Genomic DNA, 19668 nt, shown 5'->3' with positions numbered 1-19668 from the left:
GTTGCTTATCTGTCATTGTGGCTTTATAAGTTATCATCCCTCTAACGCTTCTACTATAATTGAAGCCATTTTTGCCCCAGACTTAGGGGAAATAATGGCTACAACCTTCACATCAAATGCTGCCCTGTCCATTTTGAGATTTCTAAATGAAGCCTCTGTCATTGTCTTCTCAAGCCTAAATCAAGACAACTTATTTATAGTTTTTTCATGCTTCTCTCCTGTTTCTATTCACTGAATTATCCCCAAATTTGGGTTCTCAAAATGACTCTGAGAATTAGGGCAAGTGGTGAGAAGATGAGGGATATTTGTAATGAATGCCTATTATAATTCAACCAATGTGCTAGGTGCTTTCTCACACCTTATCTCTTTTCATTTAATCATTAAACAGCTCTATGAGGGGGACAAGGGCCCTATGAGTAGTTCTAAAGTACCCCAGCCTGGGAAAGATGTGCAGGGAACCTGGTAAGACTCAGCCCTTTTGGAAACTCAATCCCATACTTAGTTCTGGTGATATAAAGGAGGCGGTTAGAAATGGAAGGTCATTGGAGATAGACATTCAGTTTTGGTCACTTTCAAAGAGGTGGGAATTGAAGAAGAGGGGAGGGTGTGGATGAAAGTTTACTAAGAAAACGCAGTAGATGTACACTAGACTGCTTTTATAATAGGATTTTTTACACTAGGGTTTTTCAGACTTGCAGAGGGGAAAAGTGGGACTCCCCTACTTCCACTGCTAGATCTTTGTTCCCTGAAATTTGCATTTGGGGGATCTAGGTCAGTGACATTGGGTAGGTGAGAAAGAATAGAGGAGTGAAAGTTCAATGACATAAAGCCATCAAAAACAGCAAGAATCTCAGCTGAAACATTGCCTGAGAATACCTAGCACTGTCTATGTAAGCAGATACAAATTCTAGCTAATCACCCACAAGTCCCATCTCCTAGGGGAATCTTCAAAGTTAAGGCTTGAAACACACCCCTCAACACCCCAGCTGAAGGGCTGAAGCGATGGAGAACATGAAAATTTTCTGAGAGAGTGTGAAGAATGAGATCACCTATCTCAGCTCCTAACTCCCTAACCTAGGGAGGTGAATTGCCATTTCTGTTCTTCAGTTTTTCCATATACCATAGGTGAGTGCCTTCCAGCTCTAACATCGTACGGTTCTCTTCCAGTCTTTCCTGTCTCAGTGAATGCCACTGACCTTATTACTGAAGCCAAAAATCCAGGAGTCATTTTAGATGCCTTATCTCTCCCTCCGTACCTCTCCATCCTATCCATGAGCTAATCATATCAGTTCTGTGCCCAATAATATATTTCCAATCAGCCCATTTTTCTTCATATCTACTGTTACTACTGTAATTCAAGCCACCATAATTTCTTTCCTGGAAAACCATAATAGTTTTCCCACTGGTTTTCCTACTTCTACTTTTGCCCCAATAAAATCTGTTCTCACAGCAGTCAGTGATGTTTAAAAACTAGATCATGTTGCTCCCCTGCTTAAAACCCTCAATGTCTGCCTATTGTAATTAGAATGAAACCCAAACTCATCACCATGGTTTACAAGACCCTGTTTTTAGAATAAAAGTTTAATGATATAAATTGTCTCCTCAGTCTACTTCTGCTCCCCTTAATCAGCCAGAGCCCTACCTACTTTTTTTTCATAGGCTAAGCATTTTCTGACTCAGGACCATTCCACTGGCTATTCGTTCTGCCTGGAGCACTCTTCCTCCAGATCATTGTATGCCCAACTCCTTATGTCTCCACTACAATGTCATCGCTGAACAGCAGCCTTCCCTGACCATCCTAACTAAAACATTCCCCCTCCTGCCACCATTCTGTCCTATTATCCTCAATTAGTGTCTTATGGGCTTATCTCCCCCTAATATTATTATGTTTATTTTTTTTTCTTTTCTGTCATTATTTTCTGGCTCCTCCTACTAGAATGTAAACTTCCTAAGAACTGGGATCTTGGGTAACTAATAGAATATAGTAGATGAGAGCATGGCTTCTGGAGGCAGACTCTCTAAATTTGAATCTCACTTCTGCCACTTACTAGCTGTGTTACTCTGGGCAAGTTACTTAACTTCTCTGTGCCTCAACTTCCTCTTCTGTAAAATAAAGATGATAATAATATATACTTCCTGTGAAGTTTTTGCAAGGATTAAACTAACTTAATACATGCAAAGCACTATATATCCCTGGAACCTAGGAGAGTGCCTGGCATGTAGTAAGTGTTCAGTAAATATCTGTTGGCTGTTTGCATGAATTAATCCTCGATGCCTCCTGCTGTTTCCCTCCCTTCCTCTCTCATCCTGCCTAGCTTTGTTCAGGAAGCTTTTCCCTGACTCCTTGCTCACTCCTCAGGACTAAATTGGTTCTCCACTTATGTGTGTGCTCACAGAACCTAGACTTATTTGAAGCCCTGATTGCTAGGTATAGCTATATATGTATGCATGATCTTTGTAATAGCTGGTCTCTCTCACTAAATGGTAAGCTTGGTAAGGGCAGGGCCCATGTCTGTTGTATCTGCTATGAAATCTTCACTAAAACCTCAATGGTTCCTGACATATCATAGGTGCACAATAAACATTTTTGGGCTGAAATCTTTTGGCTCATTTTTCTCTTAGAAATGCTGATTAAGAAATATAATGAGAAATTTAATAAGTAATTTGCACTACTTTTTGAAAGGCAATTTGGAACCAAGACTGTTGTTGCATCTCTGCCTCCTCTTAGTTTAGTTCACTGTTGAAGTACAAAGAAATGTCTGTGAATTCAATATTCTGGCCTCCATTTTTAAAGTCTTGATCTATTCCCTGAAAGTATAATCGAGACTGACTGGCTTCCCTTTTGCTAATTTCTTGCATTTTAATGATATTAACCCCAACATACCCTGCCTGACTTACCTGTTTCTTAGCAATAAGAATAATGTTGGCCCTGATAAAACTAATATGTTTTTTATTTCTACCCCCTCAAATCAATCAGTTCTTCTAATAAAATCATGCATTAGAACTCACTGCTGGCCCATATCTTAAATATTGTTTCAGCCGTTGCAAACTTCTGATCAATTGAGAGCTACTGAACACTTACTATGGAAAAGCCACCATCTTGGCTTGCAGATACTGTTTTAAGTGCTGCTTCAGAAGAAGGGGCAGAAGGCTATGGTTTCCTTCTCTTCCCCACTCTTTCTCTACAACATTTTCCTTCCTCTCACTGCTAGCCTGGATTCTTAAAACTCAGCAAGGAACAGGTGAGACATCTGTTCTCAAGGAGGTCAAGGAGCCAAAAGCAAACCAACAGAAGCTAAGAGGCATATTACTCTTTCTATATTTGGACATTTTAATTGTTACAAATAGCACAAACCTTCTTCCAAGCTCCAGGTTTTCCCACGGCCTCTTCTCTTAGATTAACTGCTATCTCCCTTAAATATCCATAGTTGGAAGCATGGGACATGCTTGGCCCTCTGCAGACACCCTATATTGGAGTGCACCTTCTGGCTGAAAAGTAACAGAGACATTCAGGCCCCATGGTAGCAGCAGCAGCTTGATACAGGCCACATGGGGCCATAGGAAGAGCACCGGCCCTTGAGTCAGGAGTCTTGGTTCTGTTTCAGCCAAGTTAGGTGACGTCGGACAAGTCCTTTGCCTCTCTTGGTCTCAGTTTCCTCATCTGTAAACTGGGATTTCAGTGAGGCTAGAAAGACAAGATAGTTCCCAAATTATTACCAAATCAGACTCTAAACCCATTAACATATTTAATTGAAACAGATACATACCCACATCTAGACTTTTACCAGATGTGTGAACATAGTCAGTGGTAAGGATTCTTAGGGTGAAGGGGACAGTGGAAAAAGAGAGAGACATTAGGTTTAAAATCTCAAAGGCTGTTCATAAATTGCTTCCCACACATCCCATACAAACCCTCCACTTCTCCCCAAGCCAGCATTAACGCATTATAAACCACTTTATGTTTGACATAGATACATACACTTGAGACCCCATTGTAGTTTTGGTTGCTATATATATATTTTTTTTCCAGACACACTCTCTTCATTAATCTGCAAGTAACTTGGTCCAAATTGGTCACAGGCTCTAGCTTTATAACTTATTGTGTGGCCTTGGCAAAACAACTTTCCCTATCTGAGTCAGTTTTCTTCCTTCTAAAAGGGGATGAATCTACTTGCCCCCTTCATAGTGGTTGTGAGGATGAAATGATAGATTGTACATATCAGACTCAGCACAGTAGCCAGTACATGCCAGGCACTTAACACAGGCTTGTTGCTTACCTCTTCCCCTTACGGGATTGAGCTGGGGCCAGTTCTTGGCTCTGGATCCACAGGCTTTGTGACTAACCAACTCAATGTTCTTTAAATACCAACTAATGGCTGTACAAGATAGCAACCTTCAAGACGATAGGAAAATGTAGACACCAGGGAGAATTTTATGGTTAAGAAAGTTATTACATCTTGGATCCAAAGAAGAGAAGGGCTTTAATTTCTTCCCTGGAGAATGTTTAAAATCACTGTGGACATCCCGAATGACATGAGATTCATGTTCCACAAACTTCTCAAGCTCCTACAAAATACCAAGCCCTGTATTCAGCGTGATCATGGGAATGATCTCATAGAGGCCTCACAACAAGCCTTTGAGGTGGGCTCACTAGGTACATTTTTCAGATGAGGAAACTGAAGCTCAATAAAAGAAAGGACAAACTCAGAGAGAGTTCTGACTCACCTTTAGTTGGGAGTGAGTCACCATCTTCCTTTTGTCCAACGTCCAGCTCTCTAGGCCTGTTTGTGCACTCTGAGTAACTGCCTCTTACCTGGTCTCATGTCCTCTAATCATTCTCCACTTTGCTTCCAGAGTCCCTCTCTAAAATATTCCTCCATCCTTATCACTACCGTGCTTTGAAACATAAAATAATTAAACATTACTTGGTGCAGAATAAGCACTTAAAAATGTTTATTAGGGCCAGGCGCAGTGGCTCATGCCTGTAATCCCAGCACTTTTGGGAGGCTGAGGCGGGTGGATTGCTTGAGCTCAGGAGTTCAAGACCAGTCTGGCCAACATGATGAAACTCCATCTCTACTAAGAAATACAAAAATTAGGGGGACGTGGTGGGTGGGCACCTGTAATCCCAGTTACTCGGGAGGCTGAGGCAGGAGAATTGCTTGAACCCAGGAGAAGGAGGTTGCAGTGGGCCGAGATCTGTGCCACTACACTCCAGCTTGGGCGACAGAGTGAGACTGTCTCATAAATGAATAAATTAATTAATTTAAAAGTTTATTAGATAAATGTCTGCCTATAGGATTAAGTCCAAACCCTTTAGTCTGATATTTAACGTATTTCATAGTCTGGCTCCTACCTGCCTTTTCTAAATACTACAACTCCCATTTCTTTTTTCCACCTCTACACCTCATATAAGAACCCTATATTTCAGGCACTCTGAACCACTCATCCTTTCCTTTCTCTCTCTATTGTATCCTCACCTGGAGAGCTCATTCTCCTCTATGGTCTGACAAATTCTTAGTCATTCTTGAGACCTATTTACATCTTCTCTGCACAGGTTACACCTTATCTATTCCTATATTTTGACACCACACTGTATTGTAATTAATAGGTAAATTTTCAGCCTCTTCTGTTCCTCAAAGGCAAGGATTTGCTTTTATTTATCTGCCTCACCCGGTGACTCCTACAGTAAGTACTTCTTCCATTGACTGGCAAAGTCCGAGCTTAAGTAATTGTTTGTTGAATGGGTAAGTAGCTGGAAGTAACATGGTTCTCCTTCCCACTCTCCTTTCCCCCATCTTTTGCAGCATCTCCCTCCTTCCATCCTCCTCTTCCCCACCCCCGCCCCACCCTAAATTGAATGCCAAAGTTACTGGTCCCCAGGCAGCAGCTAGCACATTCAACATCTCCAAAGCTACTTTCCCTGCAGGGTTTCTTTCCAACCCCAAGGCGTAATTAGCGACTACCGCTAATCTTTTGCGGGTGGGTAGGTGCGAGGGCCCCTGAAGGGAGCGAACGGGTACGTCTCTCATCTCTCCAATTGCCTTCAGGAGTAATTTTTTCCCCATTTTCCCACACACGGGCCAGACAAATATCCCCATTCCTTTGCACTCTTCACAACCTTTGACATAATTATCTATAACAAATTGATTTAAAGTGCGGCTGCAGGAAGGGAAACAGGCTTGTCTCGCTTGGCCTTCTGGGAGTTGTAGTCCTACAGGCCCCCGGGCTTCCTGACTGGCCCTGAAGCTGCGGACTACAGCTCCCAGGCCTCTCCAAGCCCCTACTGCACAGGCTCATAGCCCCAAGCCCGGAGGAGGTGGCTACATTGTGTCTATTGTATCCCTCGGCTGGTGTATTTGTACATCTCTCGGGACGTGAAATTGACAGTGAAAAGTATGGCAGATGAGCAAGAAATCATGTGCAAATTGGAAAGCATTAAAGAGATCAGGTAAGTGGCACGTTGTCCCCTTCCCCGCCCCTCTCCAACCAACCCTTCGTTGCGGGAGAGGGCTAATTATCTATTGTTGGGCTGTTTGTCTAGAGGAGCTGGAAAGGGGCCCATTCACCACAGACTTGCTGGAGAGGTGAGGATGGGAGGGGCGCTGAGGAGAGTTGAGAGAGAGATACCTCTTGCCAGATGTGGCTGAGAAAGCAAAGATGAAGAAACACGGGGTTGGTACCAAGACAGTTTTATTCTTCTCGAGGTGGAGGTCAGGGCTCTGCATTCATGGACACGTTTTTTAAAAGTACTTGTGTGCCCCAAGGTGTCTGGCTCCTTGCTCTTTAGGAGTCGAGATTTTTTTCCAGTCTCTTGTTCAACTTCAGAACCTGGAGTTCGGGAAAGGCTTTTGAGAGCTAAGTCTAGCGCATCGGGGCTGGTGGCTGCTGCCAGGGGCTGCCAAGTGGGGGTTGCAGAGGAATCTCAGCGGGCGGAGCTGGGAGAATGGCGCGCGCTCGTTTTCCTTTCACTCGCCACTTTCTTCCTTCCTATCCCGCGCTTGGGAGGGGGATGGGAGCAATGGGGACTGGGGACGCGGTCGCTGCGCTGATGGTGGGATCGCGACAGCTGCTCTGAGGAGCTGGAGGTGACAGGCGGGCTGGCAAAGTGGGAGTTGCCGAAGTGGAGTCCGCTACCCGGTTGCTCCTGGAGCAGCTTTTGGCAAAGCGATGATATTGTCCTTGCTCAGAACACAATAGCGCCAGGCGGGCTGTGTGGGCTGGCACAAGGTCTTTCTTCACCTCCCCTTGTCAGCGTAAGCCCATGCTTTGGCTTTTGCTCTCACTCTGAGAGTGGCCTGGGTCAAGCTCTCTCCCTGGACTGTTTTCTGAGAACCCAAGGTGGAAGATGTCAAGTGTGTTTCTTTAAGAAATAAGACTTTGATCATGAGATTTAACCCTTAGAGTGCTGGATGAGACCTACACATGGTGATTAGTGGTGGTAGGTAAAGCACCTTGGTTTCTTCTTCTTCTTGAGGGGTTGCATCTCTCTTTCTACAGGAGAGGTAAAGGAAGGGAACTATCATTTATTGAACCCCTTCCCGCCCCCGTGTGCCAGGCCCTTTGACCTACTTTTGCTCATTCCGCAAGAGTCCTGTGAGCTTCCTACTCCTCCTTTACAGCTGGGGAAATAGAGGCCCAGAGAATTTGAGTGATTTTCCCACAGCCACACAGCTTGAAATTGCCACATTTTGTTGGTCTGCCTGCAAAGGTATTCCTTTTCCCACTATGTCCCAGGCAAAGTCTGGAAAGGAGAAGGGAATATGTTGCATTTTTTTTTTTTGCAAAAGCATCAGAAGCTAGCTAGAAAGTGAGACACCTTAGTACAGTAGAATGCCAGCTGTCATAATAACGATGCAGCTAGTCAGAAGCTTAGGCTTACAAATGGAGAGCCTAGACTTCCACTCTCACCAAGCTTCAAAGGAACCACCACCCCATGCCCAGAGAAGGACCAGTTGTGAGCAAGGACTTTAATCCCCAGTGAAAATAGACCTCTCCCAGGGAAGACCATATGGAGAACCATGACTGCTACCCTTACCAGTGGTAACTAGGAGTTTCTACCTCAACCAGCTAGGATGGAATCAGCATAGGCCCAGAGAGAAGGCCAAACTTTCACCTCTAAACAGCAGTAACAAACAGCCTCTCCCCAATCTGGATGTCAAGAGACAGTGGAGAAACTGGACTTCTACTGTCCCTCTTCCATCCAAGAGAATGGTGGAGGACTGCTAAAACAAAAGATTTAAATAAGATCCAGAGTATCCGACTTTTAATCAAAAATCACTTTCCATACTACGATATCCACTTGAATGAGAAGAGAAAATAAACAGATGCCAATACTGAGATGACACCCATGTTAGAATTATCTGATAAGGATCTTAAAGCACCTGTCCTAAAAACATTTCAGTGAGCAGTTACAATACACTTGAAACAAATGATAATGTAGAAAATCTCAAAAAATAAATAGAAAATCTCAACAAAGAATATAAAACATAAAGAAGAACAAAGTGACATTTTTAGAACTGAAAAACACAGTAACATAAAAACCCCAAAAAACTCAATGGATAGGTTCAGCAGTAAGGTGGAGAAGACAGAGGGGAAAAAATAGCTTACAAATATAAAACAATAGAAATCACTGTGGAACTATAACAAAAGCTTTAACATTTATGCCAACAAATTCCCAGGAGAAAGAGGGCAGGATTGGAAAAGTATTGGGAAAAATAATGACTAAAAACTTCCCAAACTGTGCAAAAGACGTAAACATTTAGATTCAAGAAGAGGAGCAAACACAAAGAAACACACTCCAAGACACATTGTAATCAACCTTCTGAAAATGAAAGAAAAAGGAAACTTCTTCAAAACAGCTGAAGAGAAACAAAGGAAAAAAAATATTAGAATGACAGATTTATCATCAGAAACTGATGATGCCCCAGCATTTTTTAAGTGCTGAAGGAAAAGAAGTGACAACCCATAAATCTATGTCCAATAATAATATCCTTCAGTATTGAATGGGTAATCAAGACATTCTCCAATGAAGAAATACTAAGGAAATTTAGATATACCCTAAAAAAAGATGATAGTAAGCTCTGAAAACAGAAAGAAACAATAAACAGTAAGCAAAAACATGGTTAATACAGTAGACTTTCTCTTTCCTCTTGAAATTTCTTATGTTTGATAATTGAAGCTAAATTTATAATGTTATCTAGTGTGGTCTCAGCATATGTAGAGGAAATATTTAACACATTTATATTGTAAACTGGGGAATGTAAAGAGATGTAAAGGGAAGGACATGCTTCTACACTTCATTCAAGCATGTAAAGTGGTGATGTCAGAAGACTATTAAATAAATTATGTATATATAATATATTACTGAGAGAAAACACTGAAAATGCTGTACAAAGAAATATACTCAAAACATTATAAATAAATCAATATGAATTTTTAAAAAATGCTCAAGTCACCCACAGGAAGGCAGGGCAAAGAAAATGGAGAAACTAAAATTACAGAGAATGAACAGAAAACAAAAAATAAAAAGGCAGGCTTAACCTTCATGTATCAATAATTATGTGCACAACAAATGGTCTAAATACCTTGCAAACATTAATCAAAATAAAGTAGGAATGGCCATCTTAATATCAAATAAAACAGACTTCAGAGCAAAGAAAATTCCTAGGGACAGAGATGGATATTACATAATGAAAAATAGTCAATCTACCAAGAAGACATAACAATTCCAAATGTGTGTGTTCCAAAAGTGACTTAAATTAAACTGCTTTTGATAATTTTACAGTAATATACAAAGGTTAAGCCACTTGGTTTAAGAATTTAAAATGGAGAAAGTACTATAAATATATACTTGATGTTCACATACGGACAGATAAACATGTATGAGAGGTAGAAAGAAGGAAGGAGCAAAGGGTCAAAGAAACTGAAGAAAGGAACTAACATTTGTTAAGCACCTTTTGATTTAAAAGCTCCTGGCTCATTTACTATTTAGTCTTCCCAAAGGAAATCTGGGATCGGAATTATTACACCCATTTTACGGATAAGGACATTGAGGATCAGATAGATTAGGCAACTTTCCCATGGTTACACAGCTAGGAAAGAAAAAATAATATATCCTCCTATTCACATGGCATGCGCATTTCAATGTTATTAACTGCCCTTACAAATGCTGATTATCTGATTAACCATTATTCACAATTCTTCAACTGCTCTAATCCTAAATCTCCTGAAGTATAAGCATAGCAGCATATTTCTGTTAAAGAAATAATGTTTGCTGGACAGAAGCAGGAATGATGACGGCAGCATCATCTAATGACCTATTGAAGTCAAGCTAAGAGCCTTACACACATCCAGACACGAGCCCAGAAATATACACATTCATACTCAGCACTCAAACCAATGGCAGAATTTGCAGTGGGAAAAACATCAGAAGCGGATTCTCCCACCAAAGACCATTTTCTGCTTCTAACTCTGAACACACTCCCACCCCTGTCTTTCCTCTCAATCCCAATCACACTCCCACATTATGTTCCCAACCTCAGCCTCCAAATCCTACACTAATCTATTTTGCCCATGTTTTCCTTGGACTTTTTTTTTTTTTTTTTTTTTTTTGAGACGGAGTCTCGCTCTGTCGCCCAGGCTGGAGTGCAGTGGCGCAATCTCGGCTCACTGCAAGCTCCACCTCCCCGGTTCACGCCATTCTCCTGCCTCAGCCTCTCTGAGTAGCTGGGACTACAGGCGCCCGCCACCACGCCCGGCTAATTTTTTGTATTTTTAGTAGAGACGGGGTTTCACCGTGGTCTCGATCTCCTGACCTCGTGATCCGCCCACCTCGGCCTCCCAAAGTGCTGGGATTACAAGCGTGAGCCACCGCGCCCGGCCTTCCTTGGACTTTTAAATGGTGATGAAGGAGCATGTAGATAAGTGGAAGAAGAGAGACAAGAATGGAACAGAAGAAGGGAGATAGAAAACAGGGAAAGAGAGGATAACAGTAATAAAACAGAGACAATGAGTACAGGCACCATTAAATGGACCAGAGCCCTACACCAGCTCCCCAAGTACATAACAATATTTCCTTAAAATGCACATGCCATCCATTCATGTGTATTGCGTACACTCACACCCTGATGTACACATATCCATACACAAAGAGCTTTCCTCGCTTGAAAAAAGAAAAACTATTTTGGAAGGAGATGTTGTGTTAAGCAGATACTCTTAAATGAATGTTTCTCGACTGGGTCCTTCTTTTCTTTTTTTCTTTCTACACACTCTTTTGAGTAAATTCCTGTACTTCATGGCTTCAAATATTATCCTCCAAATCTCCAACCTCTATACCCCACCCACATTTGTGCTTTAGCCCATACATATGACACCCTACTGGGCTTGTCCGCCTGGAAGTTTCACTGATAAATCTCGGCTTTATATCTACATCTCTTCAAACAGCAATCAAGCTCCTCCCCTTAAACCTTTGGTTTAATACCACCATTCTCTGCACAGTTACCTCAGATGGCAATCTGAAAGTCAATGTTGACTCCCTTTTCTCTTTAATGACTCACCTGCAATCACTTAGCAAATTCTATTTCTATCCTGAATATCTTACTCAATACCTGGCCCACTCTCCACCTCCCAGTTCACTGCTCCATTTCAGGCCTTCATTATGACTGGCGTGGATATTTGTAATGCAGTATCCATTTCCATCTGAAGAATTACTTCCCTGTCTACAGTCTCTCCTCTATCTGCAATGTCATCCACATTGCTATGAGAACTACCTTCCTAAAGCATGGTTGTTATTTTATTTCTCAAACATCTTCACTAACTTTTCATTGTGTATGACAATCTTTTTGAAAAATACAGACTGCGTCCCATTATTAGCTCATAAAAAGAATTTAGTTGGTCACTAGTAGCATTTTTAAAAAACCTTTTTTAAAATAAAAAGGAAAGTATCAACATACATTGCATATGAAGTAGTAGGTATACTTTGGAGAAGGTTTTATTTAGTTTTAAATATGTGTATGTGTGTATTGTGTCATGAAGTGAAATTCATTTCTCACTTAACATCATTTCTTACTGTGTCTCTGTTGAACACACGTTTGCCTATTGGTGTTTCCATGGCATTCATGCTGCCTCCCTGGAAATCTGTCCCATACCCACCATTCTGACCTTATCTGCTACTACTGCTTTTTATTCATCCTATCCTTTAGCCATATAGAAGTTCTTACTGTTTTATATATTTCCATTCCACCAGACCTTTGCCTCTGCAGATTCCTCGTTCTAGAATGCCACTCTCCCATTCCAAGCATCTAAATCCTACTCATTTTTCAAGGAAGACCCATATGAAATGCCTCGTCTTCTCCAAAACCTTCTCGAGTTCCCCAGTCAAAATGAATTACAATACCCCCACCACAGACTCCACAGGGAGATTTATTATAGCACTCAAGTTATCCCGTCTAATGATGGAATTTTGAATTGATATCCTCCCTCCTTTCTTCCTCCCTCCCTCCCTCCCTTCCTCCCTTCCTCCCTCCCTCCCTCCCTCCCATCCTCCCTCCCTTCCTCCCTTCCTCTCTTCCTCCCTTCTTCCTTTCCTTCTGCCATTGGTGTGGCAGCCTTGGTAGGCTCCTCTGTTACCTGGCTTGGGGATTGACTCAGAACCAGTGCTTACTCAAGAGCAAGGCACAGGACAACTGGAACTTCTGGGACTTGTGGATGGGCAAATTAAGCCAAACAGTGCTGGCCACAGGAGAGAGTGAAAAGGTGTTGGCATTTGGTATTGATATGTAAGAAAGTTTTCAGAATGAACTGTTATAAGAAACCTACTTTGCTGACAGTAGCTTTGTTTCCAGTTGAGCAAATAAATATTACATGGAAGAATGCTTAGTACTTAGGCAATATTCTCACCAGACTGGAGTAAGCAGGAAAAGCTAGCTCCTTTGTGTTCATTCAGTGACATTTACTGAGCATAAATCTGGGCCATAATCAGGGCTGGGCTATCCTTTGGTGGCCAATCACTTAGGATAAATTAGACCCATCGGAAGTATCTTCTAATCAAAGTCAATAGCTCTGATCTCTCCCTTGAGTTCCAGACTCACATATCTAACTGCCCATTTAACTTACACCCTTGCATGTATCACTGGCATCTCAAACAGGCCCTCAACTCCAGCCTCACCCCTAAACATTTTTCTTTCCCAGTCTTCCTCATCTCAGTAAATGCCTCACTATGCTGAAATCTGGAAGCCATTCTTTATTCCTCTTTTTATGTGACCCTCTCCATCCACACCATTAGCATAGTGGTTATTATACTTGACCATGCAGGAGGCTCCACCTAAAGGGCTGTTAGATCATTGATTGCTGAGCCCTATTTCCAGGGTCTCTGATTCAGTAGATATGGAGTGGGGCCTGAGAATTTACATTTCTAACAAGTTCCCAGGCAATGCTGCTGCTGGTGGTGCAGGGACTACATGTGGAGAACAACTGCATTAGTAAGACCTGGCCAGTTATACCTATACAATATAATCTGGAATTGTCCACTTCTCATCATCCCCTCAACTTATTAACAAATACCAGCACTTTTCCATCAATCTCCGGTAAACAGTATCTTTTCACTTAATTTTCCCATCTTCAAGGCCTACAGGTCCCAGCTGTCCTACCCTGCTTTTTGAGTGCGCATTGGGGCTGACTCACCTCTGAAGCTGGGTGACAGATGAGCCTGCCAAGTTTGTCCCAGCAATGGATGATCCATGGCCCTAGAACTTCTCCTTCTTTGCACTTGTCCTCTTCCATATTTGCCAGAAAGAAATCATTGAAAAGAAGGTATCCAGCTGAATGTTTTAGTCTTGGCTCAGGAGTCTGTCTGGAGAACCTGTGGCCTAGCAATCTGCTATGATTTGAATGTACCCCAAATTTCATGTGTTGAAACATAATCCTACTATTTTGATGGTATTAAGAGGAGAGACCTTTCGAGAAGTAATTAAGTCATGAAGCCTCTGCCATTATGAATGAATTAGTGCCTTAGAAAATGACTTGGAACGAGTTTAGACCCTTTTTTGTACTTCTGTGATTCCACCATATGAAGACACAACATTCATTCCCTCCTGAAAATGCAGCAAGAAGGTTCCATCTTGGAAGGAGAGAGCAAGCCCCTCACCAGACACCAAATCTGTTGGCACATTGATCTTAAACTTCCTAGCCTTCAGACCTGTGAGAAATAAATTTCTATTCTTTACAAATTACCCAGTCTGTGGTATTGTGTTACAGAAGCACAAACAGACTAGGACAGGAGCTCAGGAATACTGGTCCAAAAGTTATCTAAGATTGTCATCCTGGTGACTGTAGAAACCCTAAAGTACCCTGAAAACCCTGTGGTTTCCCTGTGGTTCACGAGTCATACTAGCTGTGCTTTAGCCTCTTGGAAAAATCTCATTAGGAAATTTTATATATAAAATTGCGTCTTTAATGATCTGGATGGCTTCCTCACTTGTAGGGCCAAACATTCCACAGATTTCATCTCATTGAATCATCCAACAATTCCATGCAAGGCTACACTGAGTCTTACTTTCCAGGTAGAATTTCCAAGGTGCCAAGAGATTCCATGAAGTACACTATTTCACCCTGAAAATTGATGACTGAGCTGGGACAAGAATTCACCCTACTGGCCTGGTTTTTATGGCTTTAAATCCATCATATGATGAAAGTTCCTTGGTGTGATGGAAAGGTGATCAGATTTACAACACTGGATTTTCCACTTCCTGAATTTGTCTTCTTGGGCAAGTCACTTTACTTCTCTCAGCCTCAAATTCTTCATGTGTGAAAATGAAGTGAAACATACCTCCCGGTATGGTTCTTATGAAGATTAAATTTTGATAGCATAAAAAGTGCCTAATACAGTTGCTGGGACGTAGTAGGCACCACAAATATAATAGCTATTGTTATTAAATAAAGCTATTATTAAATAAAGCCTTTCTTAACAGACAGTCGCTTTCAGTTCCTGGCACTTAGATAGATTCTTAATAAATATGAACCAAATGAATGAAATCCTTGCCACCCATGGTAATGTCTTTTCTTCTCTGAGGCTACTGATGCTGTAATCACTCCCCTGGATTTATCACCTACCATTCAGTAGTTTTTCATTCCAAATGCAATGATTGAGCCCCGCTTATGGCCAAAGCAGAATGATAGCTGATGTGGAGGTTAAAGAGAGAAATATGGTATAGTGCCACTGTCTAGAAAGCTCTCGTGTATATAATTACTCTGATTTCAAGTTGCTTCATGCATAAATCTGTACTTTTTAGAGGACCCAGAGGACCATGACTATGTGCCTTGTGCTAATCCCTTTCCCATCCTGGACCTTTATTTATTCACCTCTGAAATAAAGAGGATAGATATCATGGGTGACTTTGAAATAATGTTCTGATGAGCCCAGGGAATTCTAGGGAGGGTTATAAAGGGCCACTGTGATAGAGTCAGGTGATGGTTGAATTTGAGGACAGATTAATGACTCTGGGGGTCCCACTTCCACTTTAACCATAAGGGTTATGATTTGTTCCATTTTCTATATTGGATCTCAATCAGTTATTTTATTTGAAGGAAGGGATCTTATCATTCATCCACAAGAACCAGTGCACTTCTGGATAAATGGTGCTTGCTTAATACAATTTTTAAGTCTGCTTGATTGATGGAAGTTTGTAAAGAGGGAATTTGGTATTGTGAGTACATCTAAGCAGTGACTGGCATGACACCGTGTAGATTAGAGATAGGAAGGGCCTTTTATTTAGATTTACTCTTAGCTTAAACTTCTCAATTGCTGGACAGAGAACGGAAGGCTGGGAATTAGATGTAAATCCTGAAGAGCATAGTAAAGGCAATCTACCTCAAATGCAACAAATTATTTATTTATTTATTTATCCCTCCCTCCCATCCTCCCTCCCTTCCTCCCTTCCTCTCTTCCTCCCTTCTTCCTTTCCTTCTGCCATTGGTGTGGCAGCCTTGGTAGGCTCCTCTGTTACCTGGCTTGGGGATTGACTCAGAACCAGTGCTTACTCAAGAGCAAGGCACAGGACAACTGGAACCTCTGGGACTTGTGGATGGGCAAATTAAGCCAAACAGTGATGGCCACAGGAGAGAGTGAAAATGGCTTATTAATTAATTAATTAAGCCATTAAGCTCCTTCTCATTTCTCCTGGCTGCCTTAATCAGCAAACTTTAAAAAAATCCATTCCCTCTACGTAAGCCTTTTGACAAGTCATTTATTTTTCTGGGAAAACATGAGCATGCTTAGAAGTTATGTTTAGTGGGAGTTGTAGGTTTAGATTTAATTCTGGGTGCAGTAAGAAGTCATTACAGGATAATTTGAGTTGTATTTTATATACCATAGGAAACATCCATTTCAAGTGTACAACTCAGCATGTTTTAATAAATTTAAAGAGTTGTACAATCATCACCATAATATTTTAGAAAATTTCCATCATTCCAAAATTAGCTCTTTGTTCAGTTTCAGTTGATCTTTGTTCTTATCCACAGCCCCAGGAAACCTGTAATATATTTTCTGTCCAAATAGAGTGGCTTTTTCTTGATGCTGTATGTAAATAGTTATACAAATGTGGCTTTTTGGGTCTGCCTTCAGTCACTTAGCTTATTGTTTTTGAGATTCATTCACATTGTAACATGTAACAGTATTTCATTCCTTTTTGTTGACAAATAATATCCCATTGCATGGATATCCCACATTTTGGGTGTTCACTCACAAGTTGAGGAGCATTTCAGTTATTTCCACCTTTTTGGCTCTTATGAATAATGCTGCTCTGCACATTTGTGTACAAGTCTTTGTGTGGAAAAATGTTTTCATTTCTACTGCTTAGATTCTCAAGAATGAAATTTCTGTTTCATATTGTAAGTATATGTATAACTTTTTAAGATACAAGTGTTTTTGAAAGTGGATGTCCTAGTTTCCATCCCAAGAGGGAGTGTATGAGGGTCCCAGTTTCTCTACATCTTCAACAATACTTGTTAGTGTCTGCCTCAAAAAGACATTATAGCCATCCTAGTGGTGTGATGTGATAACTCACTGTAGTTTTAACTTGCATTTTCCTAATGACCAATCTTGCTGAGTATCTCTTCATGAGTTTATTTGCCACCCATATATCCTCTTTTGTGAAGTGTTTATTCAAACCTTTGGTTCATTTTTTAACTGGGCTGTTTATTTACTGATTGTGAGTTTTGAGTGTTATTTACATTTTCTGGAAACACATTTTTACCAGACACTTGATTTGCAAGCATGTTCTCCCAGTCTGGGACTTATCTTTTCATTGTCTTAACAGTGTCTTTTGAATTACAGACTTTTTTTTTTTTTTTTTTTTTCTGGTTTGTTTGTTTGAAACAGGATATCACTCCACCACCCAGGCTGGAGTTCAGCAGCGCCATCACGGCTCACTGAAGCCTTGACTTCCTGGGCTCCAGAAGTTCTCCCACTTCAGCTTCCCCAATAACTGGACTACAGGCTTGTGCCACCATGCCTCGCTATTTTTTCTTAAATATTTTGTAGAGACAGGGTCTCACTATGTTACCCAGGCTGGTCTTGAACTCCTGGGCTCAAGCGATCCTCCCGCCATGGCTTCCCAAAGCGTTGTGATTATAGGTATGAGACACCGCACTGAGCCAGAAATTTTTAATGTTGATGAAGAAATCCAATTTATCAGTATTTTTTATGGATTGTGAATTATTGTGCCATTTAGGAGAAATCTTTGCCTAAGTCATATTCACAAAGATTTTCTCCTATATTTTCTTCCAGAAATTTTATTTTTAGGTTTCACGTTTAGGTCTATGATCCATTTTCACTTAATATTTTGTATGTTGCAAGGTATGGGTTAAGGATTTTCTTTTGCATTTGGATGTTCAGTTGTTTCACTATCATTTGTTTGAAAGACTCGTCCTTACATCTGTGAGTTTATTTCTGACCTGTCTGCTTCATTGCTTTATTTGTGTGTCTTTATGCCAATAGTTTGCTGATTTCATTACTATATCTTTTTAATAATTATGGAAACCAGGTCGTGTAAGTTTTCCAACTTCATTATTCTTCCTCAGAAATAATTTTGGCTATTTAGGCACTTTGAATTTCTATGAGTTTTAGATTCCCCTTGTCAGTTTCTACCAAAAACCATACTGGGATTTTAATAGGATTTTGTTGGATCTATAGATTAGTTTGTTAGATTTCACCAGTGCGAAATGAAATAATGTCCTATTTCTGTTCTAGGATCTAACCCAAGATACTACATTGCATTTTTATGATTCCATTTAACTTACTTTATGACTTATTAGCTATAATGCTGTTTTATTATTTCAGTGGCTGCTTTAGAGTTTATAATATACATCCTTAACTTATCACAACCTACCTTCAATTGAGAGCATAATACTGTACATATAATGTAAGAAACATACAACACTATATTTCTCCCTTTCTGGCCTCTGTGCTATTGCATTTTGGTACTTTTTGGTTTAAACTGTTGATTATATTTTTAAGTAACCTAATTAAGGAAGAAAATAATCATGATATTTTTCTATGTAGTTACCATTTTCAGTGCTCTGTATTCCTTTGTTTTGATACATTTCCCTCTGCTATCATTTTCCTTTTGCTTGAAGGACTCCCTTTAACATTTATGGTAGTGCAGGTTTGCTGATGATATAGCATTTTGCCTTTCCTTGTGTGAAAAGTTCTCATTTTACCTTTGTCTTCAAAGTTGTTTTCCCTGGTTAAATAATTCTATATTGGCGTGGATTTCGTCAGTACTTTAAAAGTGATAAACCACTGCCATCTTGCTTCCAACATTCTTTGATACTCTTTGTGTAACATATCCTTTGTTTCTGACTCCTTTACTGGTTTTGAGCAATTTGATTATGATATAGCTTTGTGTGATGTTCTTTATGGATTTTATGCTTGGAGTTTGATGAATCTATTGGATCAGTGGGCATATAGCTTTAATCAAATTTGAAGATTTTTGGCCATTTATTCTTCAAATATTTTTATCTTCCTCTTTCTTCTTGGTCTTCAGTTACCTGTATTTTTAATTTAATTTGTTTTGATTTAATTTAATTTAATTTAGTTTTACTGTGGTAAGGTCACAGAACTTGAGACCTACCCTCAACAAATTTTTATATTTACAATACAGTATTGTTAACTAGAAGCATAATGTTGTACTGCAAATATCTTGCAGTTATCATCTTGCACAACTGAAACTTTATACATATTGAATAGCAGCTCTACGTTTCCCCCTCCTTCAGTTCCTGGCAACTGCCATTCTACTCTCTGCTTCTAAGAATTTGACTATTTTAAATACCTCATGTAAGTGGAATCATGCAGTATTTCTCCTTCTGTGATTGGCTTATTTCACTTAGGATTATGTCCATGTTATCTCATATTGTAGGACTTCCTTCTTTTTTAATGCTTAATAATATTCCATTGCATAAATATACTACATTGTTCATTCATTCATTTAGGTTGTTTTCATATCTTGGCTATTGTAAATAATGCCGTGATAAACACGGGAGTGCAGATATTTCTTTGAGATCCTGATTTCAATTCTTTTGGACAAATACCTAGAAGTAGGAGTGCTGGATCATATAGTAGTTGTATTTTATTTTTTTGAGTAACATTCATACTATTTTCCATAGTGGCTG

The 19668-nt window shown here is 40.3% G+C and overlaps 1 protein-coding gene across 3 annotated transcripts in view; it reads left to right on the top strand.

Annotated features, from left to right (window-relative positions):
• The window catches only part of ZC4H2 (zinc finger C4H2-type containing), a 122275-nt gene that overhangs the window by 53076 nt on the left and 49531 nt on the right, over window positions 1–19668 (top strand). For 2 of the 3 annotated variants that reach the window (XM_003272653.4, XM_003272649.4), the window contains exon 1: window positions 6272–6451. The exons of the other annotated variant lie outside the window; for it this stretch is intronic. In XM_003272653.4, the coding sequence (XP_003272701.1) occupies window positions 6399–6451 (53 nt within the window). In that variant the 5' untranslated portion in view covers window positions 6272–6398. Of the gene's footprint in view, window positions 1–6271; window positions 6452–19668 lie in introns of those variants that run through there. 3 annotated transcript variants of the gene reach the window in all.

This window comes from Nomascus leucogenys, chromosome X, assembly GCF_006542625.1.
Source record: "Nomascus leucogenys isolate Asia chromosome X, Asia_NLE_v1, whole genome shotgun sequence".
Taxonomy (NCBI): domain Eukaryota; kingdom Metazoa; phylum Chordata; class Mammalia; order Primates; family Hylobatidae; genus Nomascus; species Nomascus leucogenys.
Note: the sequence above shows the minus strand (reverse complement) of the source record. Positions and strands in the feature narration are given on the sequence as shown.